Source organism: Mus caroli, unplaced genomic scaffold (genome assembly GCF_978045245.1).
Source record: "Mus caroli unplaced genomic scaffold, Mus_caroli_1 scaffold_11, whole genome shotgun sequence".
NCBI lineage: Eukaryota > Metazoa > Chordata > Mammalia > Rodentia > Muridae > Mus > Mus caroli.
In genome coordinates, this window is record NW_028227266.1 from 77425775 (window position 1) to 77446998 (window position 21224).

Genomic DNA, 21224 nt, shown 5'->3' on the forward strand with positions numbered 1-21224 from the left:
CTATCTATCTATCTATCTATCTATCTATCTGTCTCTGTACCTGTACCTCTATATAATCTATATATCTCCTCTCTTCTCTCCACCTTCATATCCCTTCCTTCTGCTCTGCTCTATTCTTATTTTAATGTCTTTTCTTTCTCTCTCTAAAAATTATTCCTAGGGCTGGGGAGATGCTACACGTAGTACAGTGCCTGTCACACAAGCATGAGAACTGAGTTTGGATTCTAGAATCCATGTGAAAAACTGATCATGGTGTCATGAGCCTATGAGATGGGAGGGATTAGGTGGTGTTTGAGGAGACAAGCAGGTCTCTGAAGCTCATTGGCCATCCAGTTTGGTACAGTTGGTAAATTTCAGGTTCAGTGATATACCTTGTCTCAAAAAACAAAGGTAGGAGAGAATGAGGAAAGACATGAGGAGACATTCAGTGTTAACCTTGGGCTTCTACACAGGCACACACACACACACACACACACACACACACACACACATAGACACACACAGAGAGACACAGACACATAGACACACACCATTTCTAGGTATTGGCAGCAGATGGTAAACGTACATATGTGGATCAGGGAGGCTTGACCTTTAATTTACAGTTCTACAGGACTGAAAACTACCCATTTCTCTCAGGTAAAGTACTGAGCTTTGCTTGTGAACGTCAAATGCTTATCTAAAGCTTTGAGCTGAGCATTGTGAAGTTTTTTTGGTGCATGCCTGGAGCAGTCAAGAGATGTGCACCATTTTGTAATTTAACCACCATGGAAGGCTGGATTCTCAACCTGTAAAATACTGGCATAAGATTATTTCTAAATAACAAGCAGATAATTCCTAAATTCATTTTCAAATGTGACGTTCTGTGATTTGATCTGAAATTTCTTAGTCATGCCCAAATAAGAACCAGGTCTACCAGCTAAGACACATTTTTGTTTTTTTGTTTTTTTAATATTGTCTCTTTGCTGTCTTTCCTTTTGTTTTATATCTGGTGACTTTTCCGAAGGGGAACTGTTTTGTGTTTCATGTGCTCAGCGTGAACTTAGGGCTTAACTGTATCTTATGTGCTTTCTTCTTTTTTCTCCAAGGCTGTCAGCATTTGTTTTAAGATGCTTTCTGGAAGCTGATTACTATATAGATATTGATCAGGATGTGTTACACAGAACATATACTTGGCTTAATGCACATAAGAAATTCAATGGTGAATTTTGGGAGCCAGGAAGAGTGATTCACAATGAACTTCAAGGGGGCACCAAAAGCCCAGTAACACTTACAGCCTATATTGTGACTTCTGTCCTGGGATACAAAAAGTATCAGGTATTTTTTTTTTTTTCACAAATTGAAATAAAGTGGATCTTGCTGAGTCAAATATGTGTCTTGAAATGGGAAGTACTTTGCAATTTTACATGGCATGTGAAATCTGTGTTTGTATAGCTATGCCTTTGCATTTGGGCACACATTCCAAAATTTAGAGAAAAATAGTAACCCATTCTTAGGGGACGCTGAAAGGCTTTGTAATAATATATGCATTGTGCTTGTTATTGGAACAGAGGTCAGCAATGTTTCATTGTTAGGAGAAAGCACTTTAGAATTTTGAAATGTGTCCTAGCAAGTTGAAGTGAATTTTTTTTTCAGTGCTATAGATTGAGCCCAGGGTGTTGCTCAGGGGAGGCAGACGCCCGGCCAAGCTACGTCCTCAGTCACCTTGAAGGATTTTTTTCCTTAGTTTGTTTTTAAGATCTTTAAACCTGTAGGGAATAATTGCACTGTCTGTTAATTTAGTGAAAACTTCTCACCTTTGAAACTTGGCAGAAGAGCGGAAAGCGGGCAAGGCTGTAGATGATGATGGATGCCCATGCAAAGATGTAATCATCTTTTTAAAACTTGGTTATTTCATTTACTTACATTTCAAATGTTGTCCCCCTTACCAGTTTCCCCTCCACAAACCCCCAATCCCACACCCCTCTGCCCTGCTTCTATGAGGGTGCTCCCCCACTCCCCCACTCACTCCAGCCTCACCACCCTAGAATTCCCCTTCGCTGGGATATCGAGCCTCCACAGGGCTCCCCTCCCATTGATGAATAAGGCAATGCTCTCCTTCCTATGCAGCTGGAGCCATGGGTCCTTCCATGTACTTTTTGGTTGGTGGTTTAGTCCCTGGGTACTCTGTGCGTGTGTGTGTCTCTCTGTCTGTCTGGTTGATTGATACTGTTGTTCCTCCTATGGTGTTGCAAACCCCTTCATCTCTAAAAGGCCTCCTCCTAACTCCTCCATTGGGGTCCCCATGCTCAGTTTGAGGGTTGGCAGTGAGCATCCATATCTGTATTGTTCAGGCTCTGGCACAGCCTCTCAGGGGGCAGCTGTACCAGGTTCCTGTCAGCAAGCACTTCTTGGCATCTGCAACAGTGTCTGGGTTTGGTGTCTGCAGATGGGATGGATCCCTAGGTGGGGCAGTCTCTAGATGGCCTTTCCTTCAGTCTCTGCTTCACTCTTTGTCCCTGCATTTCCTTTTGACAGGAGTAATTCTGTATTAATATTTTTGAGATGGGTGAGTGGCCTCATCCTTCAACTGGGGGCCTTGCCTATCCACTGGGTATGGTCTCTACAGGTTCTTTCTCCCTTAATGTTGCCATAGGGCTCTCTGGCTGTTTGATGCCATATTGCTTATTGGCCCCACTTCTCAATCTCAGTAGCCATTCTCTTTATTAAACCTGACTGTTTTCTCACTTTAGTACTGGACCTGTGCAAGACAAACTTTTCTCTGGGCTTAGAGATTCAATTCCTAGGGTTCATACGAGAAGCATATTCCTGAAGCCATAGTTTTCTTTTGCCATTTGGATTTATAATACTCAGCAGGATAAAGAGGCTCTAGAAGTTGCATTTGTTTGTTTGTTTGTTTATTTATTTATTTCTAAGAATAGTGTCTCCTTGGTTACAGCAACAGAACAGTACTATTATTTTCAGGATATATAGCAGATATTTAAATGTCAGTAAACATTGTTGATTCCCATTGTCTACACCGAGGTCAGATATTTAACAGGCCTGGAATCATCCTTTGAGTGGATGTTTCCACGAACTTTTTATTTACATAAGGGGAAGTAGTAAAATATGCATGTTTTTCTTCCAAGCCTAATATCGATCTACAAGACTCAATCAAGTTTTTGGAATTTGAATTCAGCAGAGGAATTTCGGACAATTATACCTTAGCAATTATATCCTATGCCCTGTCTACAGTTGGGAGCCCTAAAGCAGAGGAGGCTTTGAACTTGCTGATGCAGCGATCAGAAAAGGAAGGTAATGCCTGGGACCCAGCCGAGGCTTGTGGAATGTTGGGCTTCATAGAATAGATTGAAAAACTTTTGTATGTTAATTATGATATTTATGACATTTGCATCGTTTGGATAAGATGAAAAATGCAGATCAGTTCAAGACCAGATGTGATCTGCATGTTATGTTATATTGAATTGATCCTTGTCATCCCAGGACTTGAACTTGACTTTTATCTATCTATCTATCTATCTATCTATCTATCATCTATCTATCTATCTATCTATCTATCTATCTATCTATCTATCTATCTATCTATCTATCTATCTATCTATCTATCTATCTATCATCTACCTACCTACCTACCTACCTACCTACCTACCTACCTACCTACTTACTATGGGTGTTTTGCCAGTCTGTGTACTATGTGCATGTAGTGCCCACAGCCGCCAGCAGAGGGCAGTGCATTCCCCAGAACTGGAGTAACAGCTAGTTCTGCTTGGCCAGAAATCAGGTAGAGCTCTTAACCACTGAGCCAACTCCCCAGCCTGGCATCTTCTTTTAGACAGGTTCTCCCTTGAATTTCCCTTTGAGTTGGTTACTCTTTTGAGTTTCTGGCCTGTGAAGTACAGATGTTACTCTTCCAAAGGTTCTTATAAAGTAGTCAGAGATCAAAGTGTGTCTTAGGGTGAACTGGTGTGTGTAAGTAATTTTAGATAGTATCCACCGATTCAAAGTTCTGTTCATTTGAAAAGAGATAGCGTGGGGCTGGAGAGATGACTTGGCAGTTAAACACATTTGCTGCCCTGTCATGAGGACTAGAATCTGGATCTCAGGACCCAAGCAGCTCACAAAGGCATATAACCTCAGCTCTAAGGGAGCCAGTGTGCGCATGCACACACACACACACACACACACACACACACACACTCACAGACACACACACAAACACAAACACTCACACACTCATAGACACACACAGTCACATACATACATACATACATACATACATACATACATGCTCACACACACAGACACACATCCCCTTTATAGATACACACACACACACACACACTTTCACATACAGTCACACACACATACACACACACACACTCAAACATTCACACACATACACACACTCACAGACACACACACAAACACAAACACTCACACACTCATAGACACACACAGTCACATACATACATACATACATGCTCACAACACAGACACACATCCCCTTTATAGATACACACACACACACATACTTTCACATACAGTCACACACACACACACACACACACACACGCTCAAACATTCACAGACAAACACACAAACACACATACTCACACACTCATAGACACACACAGTCACATACATACATACATATTCACATACACAGACACCCCCCTTCATAGATATACACACACAAACACACACACTTTCACACACATTCATAGCCATACACACACATACAAATACACACACTCACAGACACACACAAACACATACACTCACACATTCATAGACACACACAGACACACACCCCTTTCATAGATATATACACACACACACTAACACACAAACACACATACTTTCACACACAGACATACACACACTCACACACACACTTTCACATACAGTCACACACACACACTCCCACACACACACTCAGACACACATAGCCCTTCACATACACACACACACACACACACACACACACACACATATATATATATATATATATATATATATATATATATACATATACACACCCACACACAGATATACAGACACACACACACTCACACACAGACATACAGACACACACACTCACACATGCACTCTCAGACACACAGATACAAACACTCACAGACACACACACACAGTCAGACATACACACAGACACACACACACAGTCAGACATACACACACACACTCACACACACTCAAACACTCAAACACTTACACACTCACAGAGAGAGAGAGAGAGAGAGGGAGAGAGAGAGGAGAGAATAATTCTCAGAACAGACTGTAGAGACAGACACTAAGGTTAATAGTTTAGGTCCAGTCCTCGTTACTTGTGCCAGGGTTGCAGAGTGAATGTACCACACAGACGCTACCATGCACCTGAATTTGTTCTGGGCCGACTGCGATTCTTGTCTCACTCTCCATCACCGTCTTGAGGATGAGAGCAAGCAGAGGCCTTCGTGCAGGAGGGGCTAACAGGCTAGAGCAGGATTATCTTGGGAAGGTTGTTGACCTAGCCATGCTTGCTCAGTTGTTCTTGGGGCCTGGATTTTGAATTTATAACATAAGCTTTGAGTGGACAGAAAAGGGGAGCGGTCTGACAGACCATGAGAGCTGGTTTCTGATACATTCTTGGAACAGGATTCTTTCCCAAGTGCCTGAAACTATTTGTGGAAGGAAAAAAAAAGTGTGTGTGTGTGTGTGTGTATATATATATAGTGTGTGTGTGTATGTGTATGTATGTTTCCCCTTTTTATTTATAACTGTTTAGTCTTGCTCCAGACATATGGTGTTTCCCTTGGGAAAATGTTTTAATCAAAACATTCTCAAACGCAGGCAACAAAGAAAGGATGAAAATTTCTACACTGTAACAGTTTAAAATGTAACATGTTTATATGTGCTTATATAGGCATATATATATATATATATATATATATATATATATATATATATAATCTGCTTTTTGCTGGTCAAATAGAGCTTGAACGTTTACAGACATGTTTTTCTTGTATCAACCGTAAGCTCTTTGGCGTTTGCTCAGTATGGTTTCCTTTTTTCTTAGGAGACACACAGTTCTGGTTGTCATCAGGACCCACGCTCTCTGAGTCCTGGCAGCCGCGCTCCGTGGACATTGAAATCGCTGCTTATGCACTGCTGGCACACACGCTGCACCATGTGTCTGAGGGAATCCCGGTTATGAGGTGGCTCATCCAGCAAAGAAACAGCCTGGGAGGTTTTGTATCCACTCAGGTGAGAGATGATAGATTTTTTTCCCCTGAAAAAAAGATAATTTCTAATATCTATGAAAAGCATAGCTGCCTTTCATAACGAGTTCCGTACATTAAATGAAAGGCTTAACATGGTAATTTTAGTGCTTTTCTTATTTGAGCTTCATATCCAGTACATAAAGATTTTATCGGTTCTCCATCTTTATTAGCTATTTTGTGTCTGCGGTAACTGACGTAAGCATGTTGCTCAGGTCTGTGTGGTAGTAGTTTGTTAAGCCTCTTGCATACTCCTAGCAAGAGACCCCCAGAGGACCGAGAAAGCAGTCTTCTCTCAAGAAGAGTGAAAAATTGTGCAGCAGGTTCCCAAATGTTGCCTTCACTGTTTTCTTTGGAGATCTTGCTGGATACTTCAAGAAAAAAAATGCATAACTATTTTTTTTTCTCAACAGGATACTGTTGTGGCCCTGAAGGCATTATCTGAATTTTCAGCCCTTGTGCACAAGGAAAATACAGATATCCAACTGACCGTCACAGGGCCTGGCATACCAAGATCCATACACTTCCGGATTGACTCCCAGAACCTCTTTCTCCTTCAGCAGGAAGAGGTGAAGACAGGGGTGGGTCGTTTAAAACCTGCGTAGATGGTTCTTTATTCTGGAATACTGTTTTAATTTTTCTTTTTAGAGTCAAGTTTAATTCACTTCAACAAAGAGTTCTTCCCAGAGCTCCATAGAAAGGTAGAGACAGGCTGTCCTGCTTTTGGTTGGATTTTCTTTACTAAGGAAGGGTGGAGGAGATGGGACCTTTGAGAGAAAGAAAGATGGGCAGAAGAGAAGATATGAACGCTTTCCCAGTGGGAAGGAGTGATACCTACTGAGTGTCAGCGTTGCATGGACATTGTAGAGGTGCTCCTGCAGTTAGGCCTCAGGCCAAGCCTGCTGTCCACAGTTTGACACAGAAAACTCGCAGTGGAGACAAGTGAGGGATGGTAGACCTGGGGTTTAAACCCACTGGCTCATATACTTATTCTTTCAGCTGTATTTCCTGTTCTCTTAGTACAGTGAGGATTGGGAGTAGGATTATTGTTATATGTTAATCAATTAGTTAGTTAACTAACTAATTATGTAATTAATTGGTTTTTCAAGACAGGGTTTCTCTGTGTAGCTTTGGCTGTCCTGGAACTCACTTTGTATATCAGACTGGCCCTGAACTCACAGAGATCCACCTGTCTCTGCCTCCTGAGTGCTGAGATTAAAGGTGTGTGCCACCACTGTCTGGCATCATCATCATCATCATCACCACTATTATGTTTTTTTTTTCTGGTAGCATAGAAGTCACTATGTAGTCCAGGATGGCCTCGACCTCATAATTCTTTTCTGCCCCTGCCTCCAGGATGTTGGGATTAGAAACACGTACAGTCATTCTTACTTTAAAATACAATAAAAGATTATGCTGCCAGATAGGTGAAGAAGGAGTCATGACACAGGAAAAGAAGGCTAGAGCTAAGCATAGTGATTGTGTTCATGGTCGGCCCTGATGAAGGGAGGTCGGGGAGACATGCTTCAACTCCAACAGGGGAGCACTCTGGTCAGGAGCACGGATTGTGCCTCCCCAAAGGCTTGGGGGGAAAGAGCTTGGAGAACACTTCGCCCGGGTTACATGGTTGATGCAGACAGAGCCTTTGATCATTGAGACCATGCAGAGCTCCCAGCATTCTCCAGGACTACCTCTGCTTCTGGTGTGGGATACGGCACAGAACTCGTGCTACTGGGAATGATCTGTCTGTGGCAAATTCGACTCCCTCACTTTCTCTCTCTTACCTTTATCAGCTTACAGCGCTAGATCCCATCACTGTTAATGTTTCTGCACATGGCTCGGGATTTGCTATTTGTCAGGTATGTCTGTGTGATTGTCTCTTTGTGTGGTGAAGTATGACTTCTGTTAACCATCCTTTGCTAAGCCTTTAACTTAGACAGCTTGTGTGAGGCTTTTAATGAGGGCTGGCAAGATGCCTCCTGGGATAAAGGTGCTTGTTGCCGAGCCTGAGTTTGATCCCTGGGATGCACATAGGGAAAGGAGGAAGAAAACCTACTTCCCCATGTTGCCCTAGATATGTTTCCTTCTTTAATAAGAAGTATTAGAGATGTTACTAACTAGAGCATAAACTAATTATTTGTATTGGCAATCTACTTGAAAAACATCTTTTAGAGATTGCTTGCTTTTTGAAGTTTAAGTTGAAACCCACCAGTGTGAATTATACAAACAGTCGGGAAACCCCCTCTTTTCCTTTGAGACATGGTTTTACTATGTAGACACAGCTACACATTGTAGCTCAGGCTGGTCTCAAACTTGTGATCCTCCTGCCTCAGTCTCCAAGGTGCTGAGATTTCATGCACGTGTCACCTTGCTTGGTGCCTACATTTTTTGTTGTATTTGAAAACACAGTTAAAACATTATAGTGTTGAGGGCTATAGGGATGGTTTGGTGGTTAAGGGCAAAGGCTGTTCTTCCAAAAAGACCAAGTCCCAGCGCCCATGTCACGTGCTCACGGTTACCTATAACTCCAGCTCTAGAGGAATCCTGCACCTCTGGCCTCTGTGTGTAAGACTATACACACACACACACACACACACACACACACACACACACACACTTAAAATTTCAAATGAAACTAAAAATTTACATTGCTAGTTGATACAATGTGAGGGCCTGAGAATAAATATGTATTTTATTTGTAACTTCTTAATATTTATCTAAGAATATGAAGGTCAGTATGGCTTCATAAGTTGTCTTGATACATTGTGTTTCTTTAAAGTAAAACCTCATGAAGTAGCAAATTAAAAAATTAGAGCATGACTATATTATGTTTGATGCCGTGATGCAGGAGGAAAATGCTTACAAGTCTACTTTGGAAGGTCAATGAGTGCTGCAGTTAAAAGGGAGATAGCATGAAAAGCACTGATTAGAGTAATCGTACTGAAGACCTATATAGACTGTAGAGCCTTTAAAGTAATCTTAATGGAAATCCGGAGAACAAATGACAAGGCCTGAGTGGGAACAAACCAAACAAGCACTTAGAGGGTAATAAAATGGCTACTAGAGCAAAAAGATATTCTTTTTTTTTTTTTTTTTTGGTTTTTTGAGACAGGGTTTCTCTGTGTAGCCCTGGCTGTCCTGGAGCTCACTTTGTAGACCAGGCTGGCCTCAAACTCAGAAATCCGCCTGCCTCTACCTCCCGAGTGCTGGGATTAAAGGTGTGTGCCACCACGCCCGGCCGCAAAAAGATATTCTTAAAAGCCTTCACTAATGCTATTTGGTAGTAGTTTTTAGCATGACATTTTCATACATGCAGACAACATATTTTGATCACAGTTACGCCCTTAGTTACCCACACTTGTCCCGGCCACCGTCTCTCCCAGTTTGCTCCCCTTTCCAAAAGGGTCCAACAAAAAGGACTTTTTAAAAACCCTGGTACAGTTACTTTAACTGAGAGAAAGAGCATCTTCATTGGCTTTCTGTTGCTGTGATAAAACACCGTGGCCAAAAGCAACTTGGAAAGGCAGGGTTTTATTTGACTTACACAACTCAGTGTCAGACCATCATGAAGGAAAGCCAGGGCAGGAGCACGGAGGCAGGAACTGAAACAGAGGCCATGGAAGACTTCTGCTTACTAGCTTTCTCCCTTGGCTTCCTCAGCCTGCTTTTTTTTTTTTTTTTTTTTTTTTTATACAACCCAGGACCACTTGCCCCGGTTAGCTGGCCCCCCTCACGCCAATCATTAATGCCCCTCCGAGCTGCCGCCTGGCCTATGTAACCTGAAGACTCAGCTCCTCAACTGAGATCCCCTCCTTCTAGATGCCTGGTTTGTGCCAAACTGAACCGAGTTAGGCAGTGCAGGTGTGATGATTGCTCAACAGGGAAGACACACTTGGCCAAACGGATACGTTTTGGAAACTGCCCAATAGTTCTCAAGGTTTTTGGAAAGGATGATTTATTTATTTTTGGTGCACATGTGCATGTGTATGTACGCGTTGGTGCACACGTACCTCTGTGCATGTGAGGAGGTCTGCTTTCTCTTTTCATTATGGGTTCCAGGAAAAGAGTTCAGCTGGTCAGGTTTGCACAGCAAGCGTTTTTATTGGCTGAGCCTTCAATCTGGCTCCCTAAGATTATTTTGCATGATAGTCAAGACACAGGGAGCATCTTAAAAAAAAAGGCAAGGAAAAATAATTATAGTGAAATGAAATGTTTTTTTTTCTCCAGTGAGAATAAAAAAATAGGAAATAATTTATGTGGTTCTATATGAAGAACCACGGGAAACTCTTATTCCCAAGACTGCTGCTTGTTGCAAAACATAAATCCAAGAGTAACTATGCAGCACTTTTTAGACAAAATTGGAAACTTAGTCTTCTTAAATCACCACATTTGTTGGAAGCACTGCGCTGGCTGGAAGCTATTGATGGAGGTTTGAAGGACACTGGGAAACACAGACCTTTTGGTCAGATTGGTCACTAGTTGATGTCTGTATCAAAATTCAGAAGACAAGAGAGAGGGACTCATAGGCATTTCTCACGAAAGAGGGAAAATGTAAAAAGCTCAACCACCCAGAAATAAGAATTGAGATCCCTTTTGTGAATATTTTTCTAAGATCTCTGGAAAGAGTGCAAAGGGAGCTCTCAGGTTTGCAGTAAATGTTTACGTACCGGGGCATGAAAAGTCTAAGAGATGATGAATACATTCTTTTGAAGTTGTGTGAATAGACAATTGAGTTTTACTGTTGGCTCACTCTCAACCCCTATCCTTATAGATAGATGCTAGCCATTGCTCTAGTGATAAGCATAGCCATCTTGCTTGATGACACTAGACTCTTAAAGGGACAGCTTCATGCATGGAAAGGCAGATGCTAATGTTAACAGATAGTTTTTGGATGTTAGAAAGCTGCTCTTCAATTGCTCTGGGGACAATCCTAGTTAATATTATACTTAATAATTAATTGTTGTAGTTTGAAAAAAAAAAGAGACTTGGAAAATATCCAGAGTAACACACTCAGAAGGAGCAAGTGAATGAACTTGTATTGTGGCAAAACAGAAAAATTAGATTTGAGGAGAGGAGGCTTAGCAAGAGATAGTTTAAAGTGCTTAAATACAGTAAGAGTACCAGATGTTTGCTTCTGAGGTGTGCATGGGTCATGTATACATTTCAAGTAGAATTAAAGGGAAATTCAGTATTACATAGTAATATCAGGTTCTATAATATCTATGATATTCTGTTTCAAAATACGTAGATGCAGGAAATATTTAAAAATTCCATTCTATTTGGGATGAGGCAGCCTAGAGAAATTTGAGCACATTCCTAAGCTTCTGATTTGGGGAAGCTTTGAGAAAGACACTGGTCCTCACATTGCTCTGCTGTTCCCATGGTACGGTTCATGCCACAGCTAGGTACAGAAGATGCATGTGCTGAAAAAGACTCCGTTGACCTGTCATTTATTTTAACATATTTGAAAAATGGTTTATGATGAAATCTAATCTTCAGCATTTGGACAGGTGGTATTTGAATTTGACCTGTCTTACTGGGAGTTCTGAAGTTCCATTTAAATAGCAAAGCTTTAAAAAAAATAGCAAAGCTTAGAAATTACTAAATTAATTACACATTAGTCAATGCTTTCGAGAAGGTTGTCTGTAGCTTTCCTTCCCCCCCCCCTTCTTTTTCTTACCTACAAATATCATCCCTAGTGTTCTGACATTACTTTGGTGTATCACCTAATAATTTTCTCAATAAAAATGACAAACATTTACAAAAGCATTGGATAAGGATGCTTACTTTTTTGGCTGGTACTTTTTTTAAAAAATAATTTAAGCACAAATTTAAAGTAATTTAAAAATAATTTTTAACCATAACTTTAATTGGTTTTATTACAAAAGAATTATTACCTACTATTTAGACAATTGCAAACAGCTTACTGCTGTTAATTTGTCACATATGCTAAGTTTCATGTAGATAGAAATTGAGGTGGTTTAATAAAGAGGTGGCCGTCATCTCTCTGATGTCTATAACTTCACTTAAGCTAATTGAAACTTTTTTCTATTGCAGCTTAATGTTGACTATAACGTGAAAGGTTCAGGTTCTTCTAGAAGACAGAGATCTACCGAAAATCAAGAAGTTTTTGATTTAGACGTCATTGTGAACAATGAGGACGACATCAGTCACCTGAATCTGAATGTGTGCACAAGGTAGGTATCTGTGAACGGATCCTTTAAGAAAGTAGATTTCAAGGCTTAATTTGTATGGTTGTCAAGTGGGACCATTGCAGGAGTCCCTATTAAGAGATTTCTTTTATCAGTGCTCCACAGATTTCATACTAGAAGTGCAGGTAACTATGTTTAAGCCCTTCTTAGGTCGGCCAAAAATGTTCACAAGTTTTCTTTGTATTTATAACAAATTCGGATAGAAGTAAATAAATTCTTTAAGATTATTTTATTTTATTGAGGGAATCTGAGAAAGCCCTGAGCGAACATGAGGTCCCCTGGGGCAGGAGTTACAGATGGTTGTGATCTACTTTATATGTGCTGAGAATTGAACCCAGGTCCTCCATGAGAACAGCCAGCCAGCACACTCAACCACCTAGCTAGCTCTCCAGCCCCTAAAATGTTCTTGTTTGTTGATTCTTGCTGGGTTTAGGATACATACATCTCAGTGAGAGCATGCGTGGGGCATGGTATGTATCAGGAATTCAGAGAACTACTTTCTGCAGTTGATTCTTCCCTTACACCTTGGGTTCTATGGCTCGAGCTCCAGTTACAAAGCTCATTTTTGACCAACTGAGCCATTTAGTCATAAAGTTTCAAACAAGGAAGTTGTTTCTTTCCCAGTGCCAGTTGTGGATTACCCTCCTAGGAGTTGATGGTGGGAGAGGTCTCAGAGGACCCCAAAAGTAGGCAGGCTATTGCCATTACTCTTGGCTGTTCATCAGAACCAGATGGTAAGACCCTACTGATGAAGACATCACACATTCTGGTTACAGGATATAGAGAAATGGAGGTGGACGAGCTGGGCTTCCAGCTCTCTCCTTCCTGGCTAGTGTTCATTCTGAGGGAAGGTGCTATGTAGGGTGTGGGGGTAGAACACTCACCAGTGATCTCTCCCTGCTGTTGATCCTGTGTATTACAATTCTAACCCACCAGGCAAGATGTGCCCACTGATGTGATAATGGTGCAAGTATTTGGGGATAACTAGACACTTTATGATGGTATTTGAGGCCCACTCCAAGTGAACCTAGTCAAAATCCTGGGGTGGTTGATGATAAAGATATAACCTCATAAAACTTAAGTCTAATTTAGGAAAACTGTAAAATATTGAATCTTATTTAATGTTACAAACGGTTATTTTCTTGTTGAAATAATTTCATTTTGGTTTCAGATTTACCTTTAACTCTTGGTCCAAAATTTATAACAGCATACACATCCAGAAAAAAAGAATAGTTATTTTAGATACTGAAAACACTCCACTTTAGAAGATTCTGGTCTTGGGTAATTGTGTGCTAGTAACTGAAGCTTCCAGAAGTGTTCTTAAATTGGTCTGTATCTAGAAGCACTTGAAAATCTCATTTCTGCAGAAATGCTCATCTCCCAGTAGAGCTGTGCAGCTTTCTTCTCCAGCCTGTTACTTATGCTTGTGCACATGATTTTGAGAACAACCAAGAGAAAGCTCTTAAATCCAGAGGCTTCATAAGCTTTCCTTGGTCAGTCTGTCTTCTCACCCCAGCATTGCTTGGTGTTGAGAAAGAAGTGACTTTCAAATGTTCTGCATCTAGGATGCTCCTTTCAAATATCTCAAGGCATTTCAATGATGAACTCAGCTTGTTGTTGGGCTGGAAGCCACTGGTGCTCTATGAAGGTTATCTCTGGGTGTTGATCTAGGTACTCAGCTTTCTTAGTTATTTACTACTATCTGTTGTACCTTTGGATCTTGTCATTTGACTGAGATGAAACAGCCCATGTGTTTGCCCCATTCCCCCTTCCCCCTCCCCCTTTCTTGAGTATTCTGACCAGCAGTTGGGGCTATTTGCATTTCTACAGCAGGAAAGGAAACAGGACTTTCATTATTCTTTATTTAACTTTGTAACTGGTCTCTATTAAAGAATGAAAACATCAAGATATTATTATTTACTATCATAGGAGGGACCTATATGTATCCCAAACCTATATGTCAGACATTAAACGAAATCTTTACATGCATCTCCTTTAGGCCTTACTAGATAGTTCTAGCCAGTCAGTAATTCCACCCTTGCTTTTCTCTTGATTGGTTGATTGATTGATTGATTGATTCATTTATCAAATACTGGCTGAGTATCATACCTCTGTGTCTCAGACTGGGACCTACACAGAGAGGCCAAGTGACACCTCTCTTCATCTGTTTTAAGCAGCCGAAGTTGGTACTGCCAACTTTTGAAAGAATGCCAATGTTTTGAGAAATATTTAGTTTAGAACCAGTATAAAGTGCCATTAGAACCCATTGAATGGTTATGCACTGTCCCTGCTACAGCCTGCAAGCCGAGCCTTCCTCATTGCATCCTATTCAAGAATCCACTTATAGCTCTCGTTCCACTTGTCACCACAAGTTATAAAACTACCACAGCTAGAAGAAAACGTGTTCTAAATGTTCCTATAGTGAATTTTAGTTGTGCTTGAACAGTGTTTAGAGCAATATTTGGAAGACTTAAGTTTTACATATAGATCATGTGTTGAAGTTTTTCCTAAAGGTTTTCTTTTTCTCCTTGTGTCTTCCTTTGATACAGTCACTTGGGTTCAGAGAGGACAGGCATGGTCCTTATGGAAGTGAACCTTCTCAGTGGCTTTAGTGCATCTTCAGATTCAATTCCTCTGAGTGAGACCCTGAAGAAAGTGGAATATGATAACGGGAAACTCAACCTTTATTTAGATTCTGTAAGTAGTAAGATGTTTCATAAACCTTTATTGTGGAAGGTTCTGTGTATGGTGTTTAGAAGCCTATTAAGTATTAGATCATCATTTCAGCTTTTTTTGTTTTTGAATGATTTTGATATGACAATCAGATATTTTTTTCTATTAAAAGACCTCACTGGGGCTGAGGAGATGGCTCAGTGGGTAAGGGCTCTTTCTGTACAGTGTGATGGCCTGAATTCCAGTTCCCAGGACCCATACAAAAAACTGGGCATGACTACACATGCTTGTAACCCCATCATTGTGGAGGGCGAAAACAAGAGGATCCCAGGGCCTCCTGGCAGTCAGCCCAGCTCCAGGTTTAGCAGGAGACCCTGGGTCATAAGAATAAAGTGGAGACTGATAGAATAGAATGTCTGGTGCTCTTTTCTGGCTTTCATATGCATGGGTGAATCTACACCGCCCCCACCAAATACACATAAACCACATATACATACACATACCATGGATACACTCACAAGTTTAAAGAAAGATATCACTGTGTGAGAGTTACTATTAATGATGAACCCGAGGAAGGTCTTTTTATAAAGAGCTGAGTAAGTTTTTATTGGAGTATTATGTATATATAGTATACATATATATTTGCATATATATTATACAGTCATTTGGAATATTAATTTTTTGTGTGTACATTTGGTGTGCATGTGCATGTGGAGTTTATAAATTGACACTGACTGTCTCCTCCATCACTCTCCACCTTCTTGTTATGAGTGAGGATAGCTCAGTGACCCTGGGGCTTATGGTTCATGTAGGCTGGCCTGTCAGCGAGCTCTGGGGATTTGTCTGTCTTCGACTCCTGAGTGCCAGATTGCGGGAACATGGTGTCATGCTTGGCTTTCTTATGTGAATTCCAGAGATCTGAATTTAGGACCTCTTGCTTGCAGAAGACACTTCACAGAACCCTCTCCACTGCCCTGATAAGCAGTTTCTTTTTAAATCGTTTTTCCTTTTTGATTAATTTTTATAATCGGACAAACAAGGCGAAGGGTTTGATTATGGCATCTTCATTTGTATATAGAAATGCCCCTACGGCCCTGCTCATTCTAGCTAACACCCTTTCTCTCTCCCAGTAGCCTCCATTTCTGCTTTCACTTCACATATATTCCATTACCCTTTCCCCACATTAGGATCCTTTGTGCCCCCACCCTCTTCATGTTTTCCTTCCTGGTTTAGTGTCTCACACCCCATCCTGTGCATAAACACGTGTCAAAATTAAAATCTAGGCTCTTCAGTTGAGCGAAAGCACATGGTATTTGTTGAGCACTCTGGGTCTGACTTGGTTTAACACAACACTTTCCAGTTCCATTTCTTTTCCTGCAAATACTGTGATTTAATTTTCTTTCAGGCTAAACGGACCTTCCGCTGTGTATGTATGCCACACATTTTCTTCATTCACTCATCTAGGCTGCTTCCATTTCTTTGGGGTTATGAATAGTGCAGGAAGAAACATGAATGGGTGGGTTGTGGTTGAGTTAGAGTCCTTTCAGTACATACTCAAGAGTGGCATAGCTTTGTCATGGAATATTGTGTATATGTGTGTGTGGTGTGTATGTATTCAGATAATATATACATATGCATACATGCACACACACACACACACACACACACACACAGATATCTATATTGATTTCCATGATAGATGGTTTACATTTTCACAGTTGTAAATCAGGGTCATTTATAGAAATAAGTGTCAGTCCCTCACGAGCTGTGGCATGCATCCCTTCCCTGGGGTCTCTCTGGAAGGCTTCCATGGACTGGTCCTTGTCTGTAGACTTAGGCTTCTCTGAATCATTCGCAACAGCTAGAACTGCGATGCACTGCCCAAGACACAGATTTGGGTGGTCCCAGGAGCAGGCTAGCTGTCTACTAAATGATTCTGAATCTCAAGCATCCCCTTTAGTAGAAGAGGACTAAGAACCATTCCTATGCTATTAGTGTTGTTTTGGAATTTAAATAAGAAAAATGTATAATAAGTTCTTAACTATACTACCTGACATTCAGAAATTCTCCCCAGATATTAGTTTCTATTTATTTCCTAAAATGAAAGAAAAATTAATGTCTCAGATATTTTTATGAACACACTGTGTGCCAGCTTCTTCAAATCATTTATTTATTTATTTATTTATTTATTTACTTATAGGTAAATGAATCCCAGTTTTGTGTTAATATTCCCACTGTGAGAGACTACAAAGTTTCAAATATTCGAGATGGTTCAGTATCTATAATGGACTACTATGAACCAAGTAAGTGGATCTGGGGTTTCTAAGACTTTGGGAATCAAGGCAGGCATTTGACTCATTTAAAGTGACATCTTGCAGGGTTAGTTTTGTGGGACAGTTGGTTGGAAGGAAAAACGTGTGGATGGAGGAGATGCAGGCGGCAGGCTGTCTGTAAATGAAGACTACTGACAATTTATAAGGCTCACGCGGCATTCTTTAGTATAGGTAGGAACGTTAAAAAGGGATATTCTACCTATAGTGTTTATGAGTGTGTTTACGGTTTATGCGATAATTACAAACTTCACAAGAAAACCAACAGTGTCTAGTTATGTTTAGTTTCCAAGTTTTTGTTTCTTTCCAAGCCCCTAGTGTGTCTGACCCCTGAGGTGAAGGGGGATTCCACAGGAGTGGAATAATACCGTGGGGTTTAATTCTTCACCAGGAACTCCAGGCAGACTACCAAATTAATTAGGAAAAGTTGAACTCAGACTGAAGCTGTGTGAGGGGGTAATTGTGGCTAGAGTTTCTAATATTAAAGGTTTGTTCTGCATAAGTGCTCATGGTACTTCAGGAATATTGGAATGCATGAGAAGGGCAAACATAACTGTGTATCAGGTAATTGCAGGTAATTTCATTTGAAATAAGGTGAGCCAGCTCACTGTTCTGGAAATGCTTGATAGAGTACTCCAAGGTATAGAGACAAAGGTGCAGTGCCAGGTGGTTCTCTCTCCTGGGATTAACCCCACCCACTTTGGTCCTTTGCTTTCAGCTGTCATTGATGAGGATTCCCCCAAGGTTTTGTGGGATATTTGAAAGAGAGGTGTAGGACCTTTTTCCTAAGGTGAAGGGATAGAATATACTGTGGGGACCTAATAACAGTCCCCTGCTATCCAAAGTATTATTTAATCTAGTTGCAAAAATCCCACAACTCATAGTCTTTAGGTGCATACAAAATATTTTAAACACTTAAGAAATGAAAAGATTTGCTGGGTGGTCGTGGCGCACTCCTTTAATCCCAGCACTTGGGAGGCAGAGGCAGGTGGATTTCTGGGTTCGAGGCCAGCCTGGTCTACAGAGTGAGTTTCAGGACAGCCAGGGCTACACAGAGAAACCCTGTCTCGAAAAAAAAAACAAAACAAAACAAAAAAAGAGAAAAGATTCAAGGTATATGTATACAGATTTTATTATATATAATATGTTGTATGCCAAATATTTAATGTATACATTACATATATTTATATGTGTTTATATAAATACATACTTTGTGGAAAACAACTTATTTATGAGGGAACTATTTTACAATGAATTTAAGAAAGATAGTAAAAATCAAACCTACTAATGTTTTTTTAAACTATCTGAAAATACATTTGTAATATTGAAGACAATCTTTAAAAAAACAGGAGAAAATAAAAAAAATTATTAGAATTATAAAACAAAATGTTTAGTTTTTCAGTGAGCTTTTTATAACGTGATATGCACCTTATATAGTCTTTAAAATAGCATTGATAGTATAAAATGTACCTCAAATTGATGGATTATAAGTTAGTACGCATTTAGTTTTTTAAAAACATTGAAACAAAGCTGGTTTTGTTTTGGTGAGTTTATTATATTGTGATAGGCTATTTATGCGGTTTAAAAATATCAGTGTGTGCTACGAATTGTCCCTGGTGTGAGCAGTGTTGGCTAGTGTGCCCCTGTCTAACATCAGGGGCATAGATGACTTCCTAGCATCTTTAGAGTCTCTTAGTGAAACCTGGGTTAGACACTCTTCCCAGGGATCCTAATGGAGTAGAAAATATCATCCCCAAGTAAGCGCTTGAGAAGATGAAACGAATCAAGCTTTAAAATTCTCCCCGCTTCAGTTAGAGATTAGTGTGTGCAGCTGCCGCCAGTTCACTGCCTTTTAATGCTGGCCAACAGCTTGTGGATGACTTGGGCTGAACACATTGTTTCTTGGCGTTTGTTTACAATCTGTGCTCCTCCCCCCGCCCCCGCCCCCTTTTGAGCACTGCATTTGTTCTGGTAAAGAAAAAATAAACCATGTGAAGACTAACCACCTCATGATACCCTTATGCTCAGCAAGATCACTGTTCCTCAACAGAGGAGACGTAACCTGGATGTCTGCCTCTTTAAACAGGGAGACAGGCAGTGCGAAGCTACAACACCCAGGTGAAGCTGTCCTCATGTTACCTCAGTCCAGACACCAACTGCAAGTCACACACGGACGGAGCCACGGACTCCCTTCGACGTTCTTCGAGCCTTCTCGTCTTTTGCTCCATCCTTCTGTACTTTGTGCAACATTGATTATGATTTATTTTTCAAGGACTCCGTCTAAAACTAGCATTTCCAGAAAGTCAAGTGTGATTGTTTTCTTTCTACAACTGATGATTGCCTCTGACGGTTCTGAAAATCAATTGTTTCCCTTTCTTGGGGGGCCTGGGGAGTGTAACAGGCCAGAGCTTGTGTAAGCACGTAAAACAATTCACCCAATCTTTGTGTGGAAGATGACCAGGATGACGACGCCGTGTCTCTTTATATCTCCTTCTCTAAGAAAGTTTATTAGATGCATTTGTTTTTGCTAGAATAAAAATGTTATTTTCTATTATTCCTGTTTTGTAAAAGATGTGAGGGGCGGGGGCTCTCCTGTATCCAGTCCTTCAGCATCTGCCCTGGTGTCATCGCAGCAACAGGAGGTACTTTGCTCTCTGTTCCTTCCCACATCTGGCCTGACTCTGCTGTAGGCCCATCCCACTGTCTCAGTGAGACTCTCTGATCAGCACGCTGACTCTCTTTTAGAATGTAGGTAGTAAGTTTTAAAAAGTAAAATGGTCTTTTTCTGCTGCAGCTCTGATGACATGCCCCAGACTTGACTCTCCCCAATCTCTTTATAGAGAAAATTTCCTGTCTTAAACATTTCCTGTATCATGCTGCTGTATCACACTGAAAGTTGCCTTCAAGGGTTGCTGGGGTGTTCTCTTCTGTCATGGCGACAGTCTCACTCTGACCCTGCTTCAGGAGTGCAAGCTGGAGAACCCTCTGACATATGCCCACATGACTTGGCCTAGAAGAGCTCAGTCCAGGAGACACTCTGAACCGAAGGTATGAGGAATATTGCTTTGTGTCACAGCCTACCCATCCCCCTGGGAAACAAGCTGAGCTTGAAGACCTCAGAGAGTCAGGACACAATTCTGCCCGAAGTTCGATAGTGCTGGTCCTGGCTTCTGTTCAGTCTCTTCCAGCCACAGGGTCTGGGTATTGGGCTGTTTGGTGCCCAGTGATGCTGTAAGTCATTAAGAAGATTCTTGTGTTCTCAGTCAAATTGATTCTGGAGTATGGGATTTATTGGTTGTTGTTTTTTGTAAGCACTTAAAGAAATATTCTTTCCTCATCTCTTCATTCCTTCTCTCCCTTCCAGCGATCCCTTTTGAGTACCCTGAAATAGGTTACATATGTAAACATTCAAAGATTAAAACAAATCAATCTAAGAAGTGGTTTAATTTTGCTCTTTAATTCTGTGTTTTACTTTTCTCTCTCAAATGGATATATAATTACACAACTCTAAAGAGTTTGCTTTATAATATTTTCATCTATTTAGAAATAGCTGTGTGACCAGGTGAACAAGGGCCAGGATAAAATGACCAGACTCTTTTCATAGGACAGAAAGAGCTGGAGGAAAATGAAAGAAGCTGAGGGGAGACACTCGAAATCTTCTGCACAGAAGCAGGCAGGGGCGACCACTGATTGACAAGTAAGCAAAATGCAGTGGGGTTAGCAGTGGCTACCAG

At 40.8% G+C, this 21224-nt stretch overlaps 1 protein-coding gene across 2 annotated transcripts in view; it reads left to right on the forward strand.

Moving 5' to 3' along the window:
• Nucleotides 1-20918, forward strand: part of Cd109 (CD109 molecule) — a 113724-nt gene extending 92806 nt beyond the window's left edge. Inside the window, exons 25-33 of one of the 2 annotated variants that reach the window (XM_029482122.2) lie at nucleotides 1086-1314; nucleotides 3126-3291; nucleotides 6074-6261; nucleotides 6689-6856; nucleotides 8069-8134; nucleotides 12333-12472; nucleotides 15037-15184; nucleotides 17361-17463; nucleotides 19577-20918. In XM_029482122.2, coding sequence (XP_029337982.1) covers nucleotides 1086-1314; nucleotides 3126-3291; nucleotides 6074-6261; nucleotides 6689-6856; nucleotides 8069-8134; nucleotides 12333-12472; nucleotides 15037-15184; nucleotides 17361-17463; nucleotides 19577-19743 — 1375 coding nt within the window. In that variant the 3' untranslated portion in view covers nucleotides 19744-20918. The remainder of the gene's footprint in view (nucleotides 1-1085; nucleotides 1315-3125; nucleotides 3292-6073; nucleotides 6262-6688; nucleotides 6857-8068; nucleotides 8135-12332; nucleotides 12473-15036; nucleotides 15185-17360; nucleotides 17464-19576) is intronic. The other variant, XM_021172854.3, reaches the window with a different exon arrangement.
• Nucleotides 20919-21224: the final 306 nt, after the last annotated feature.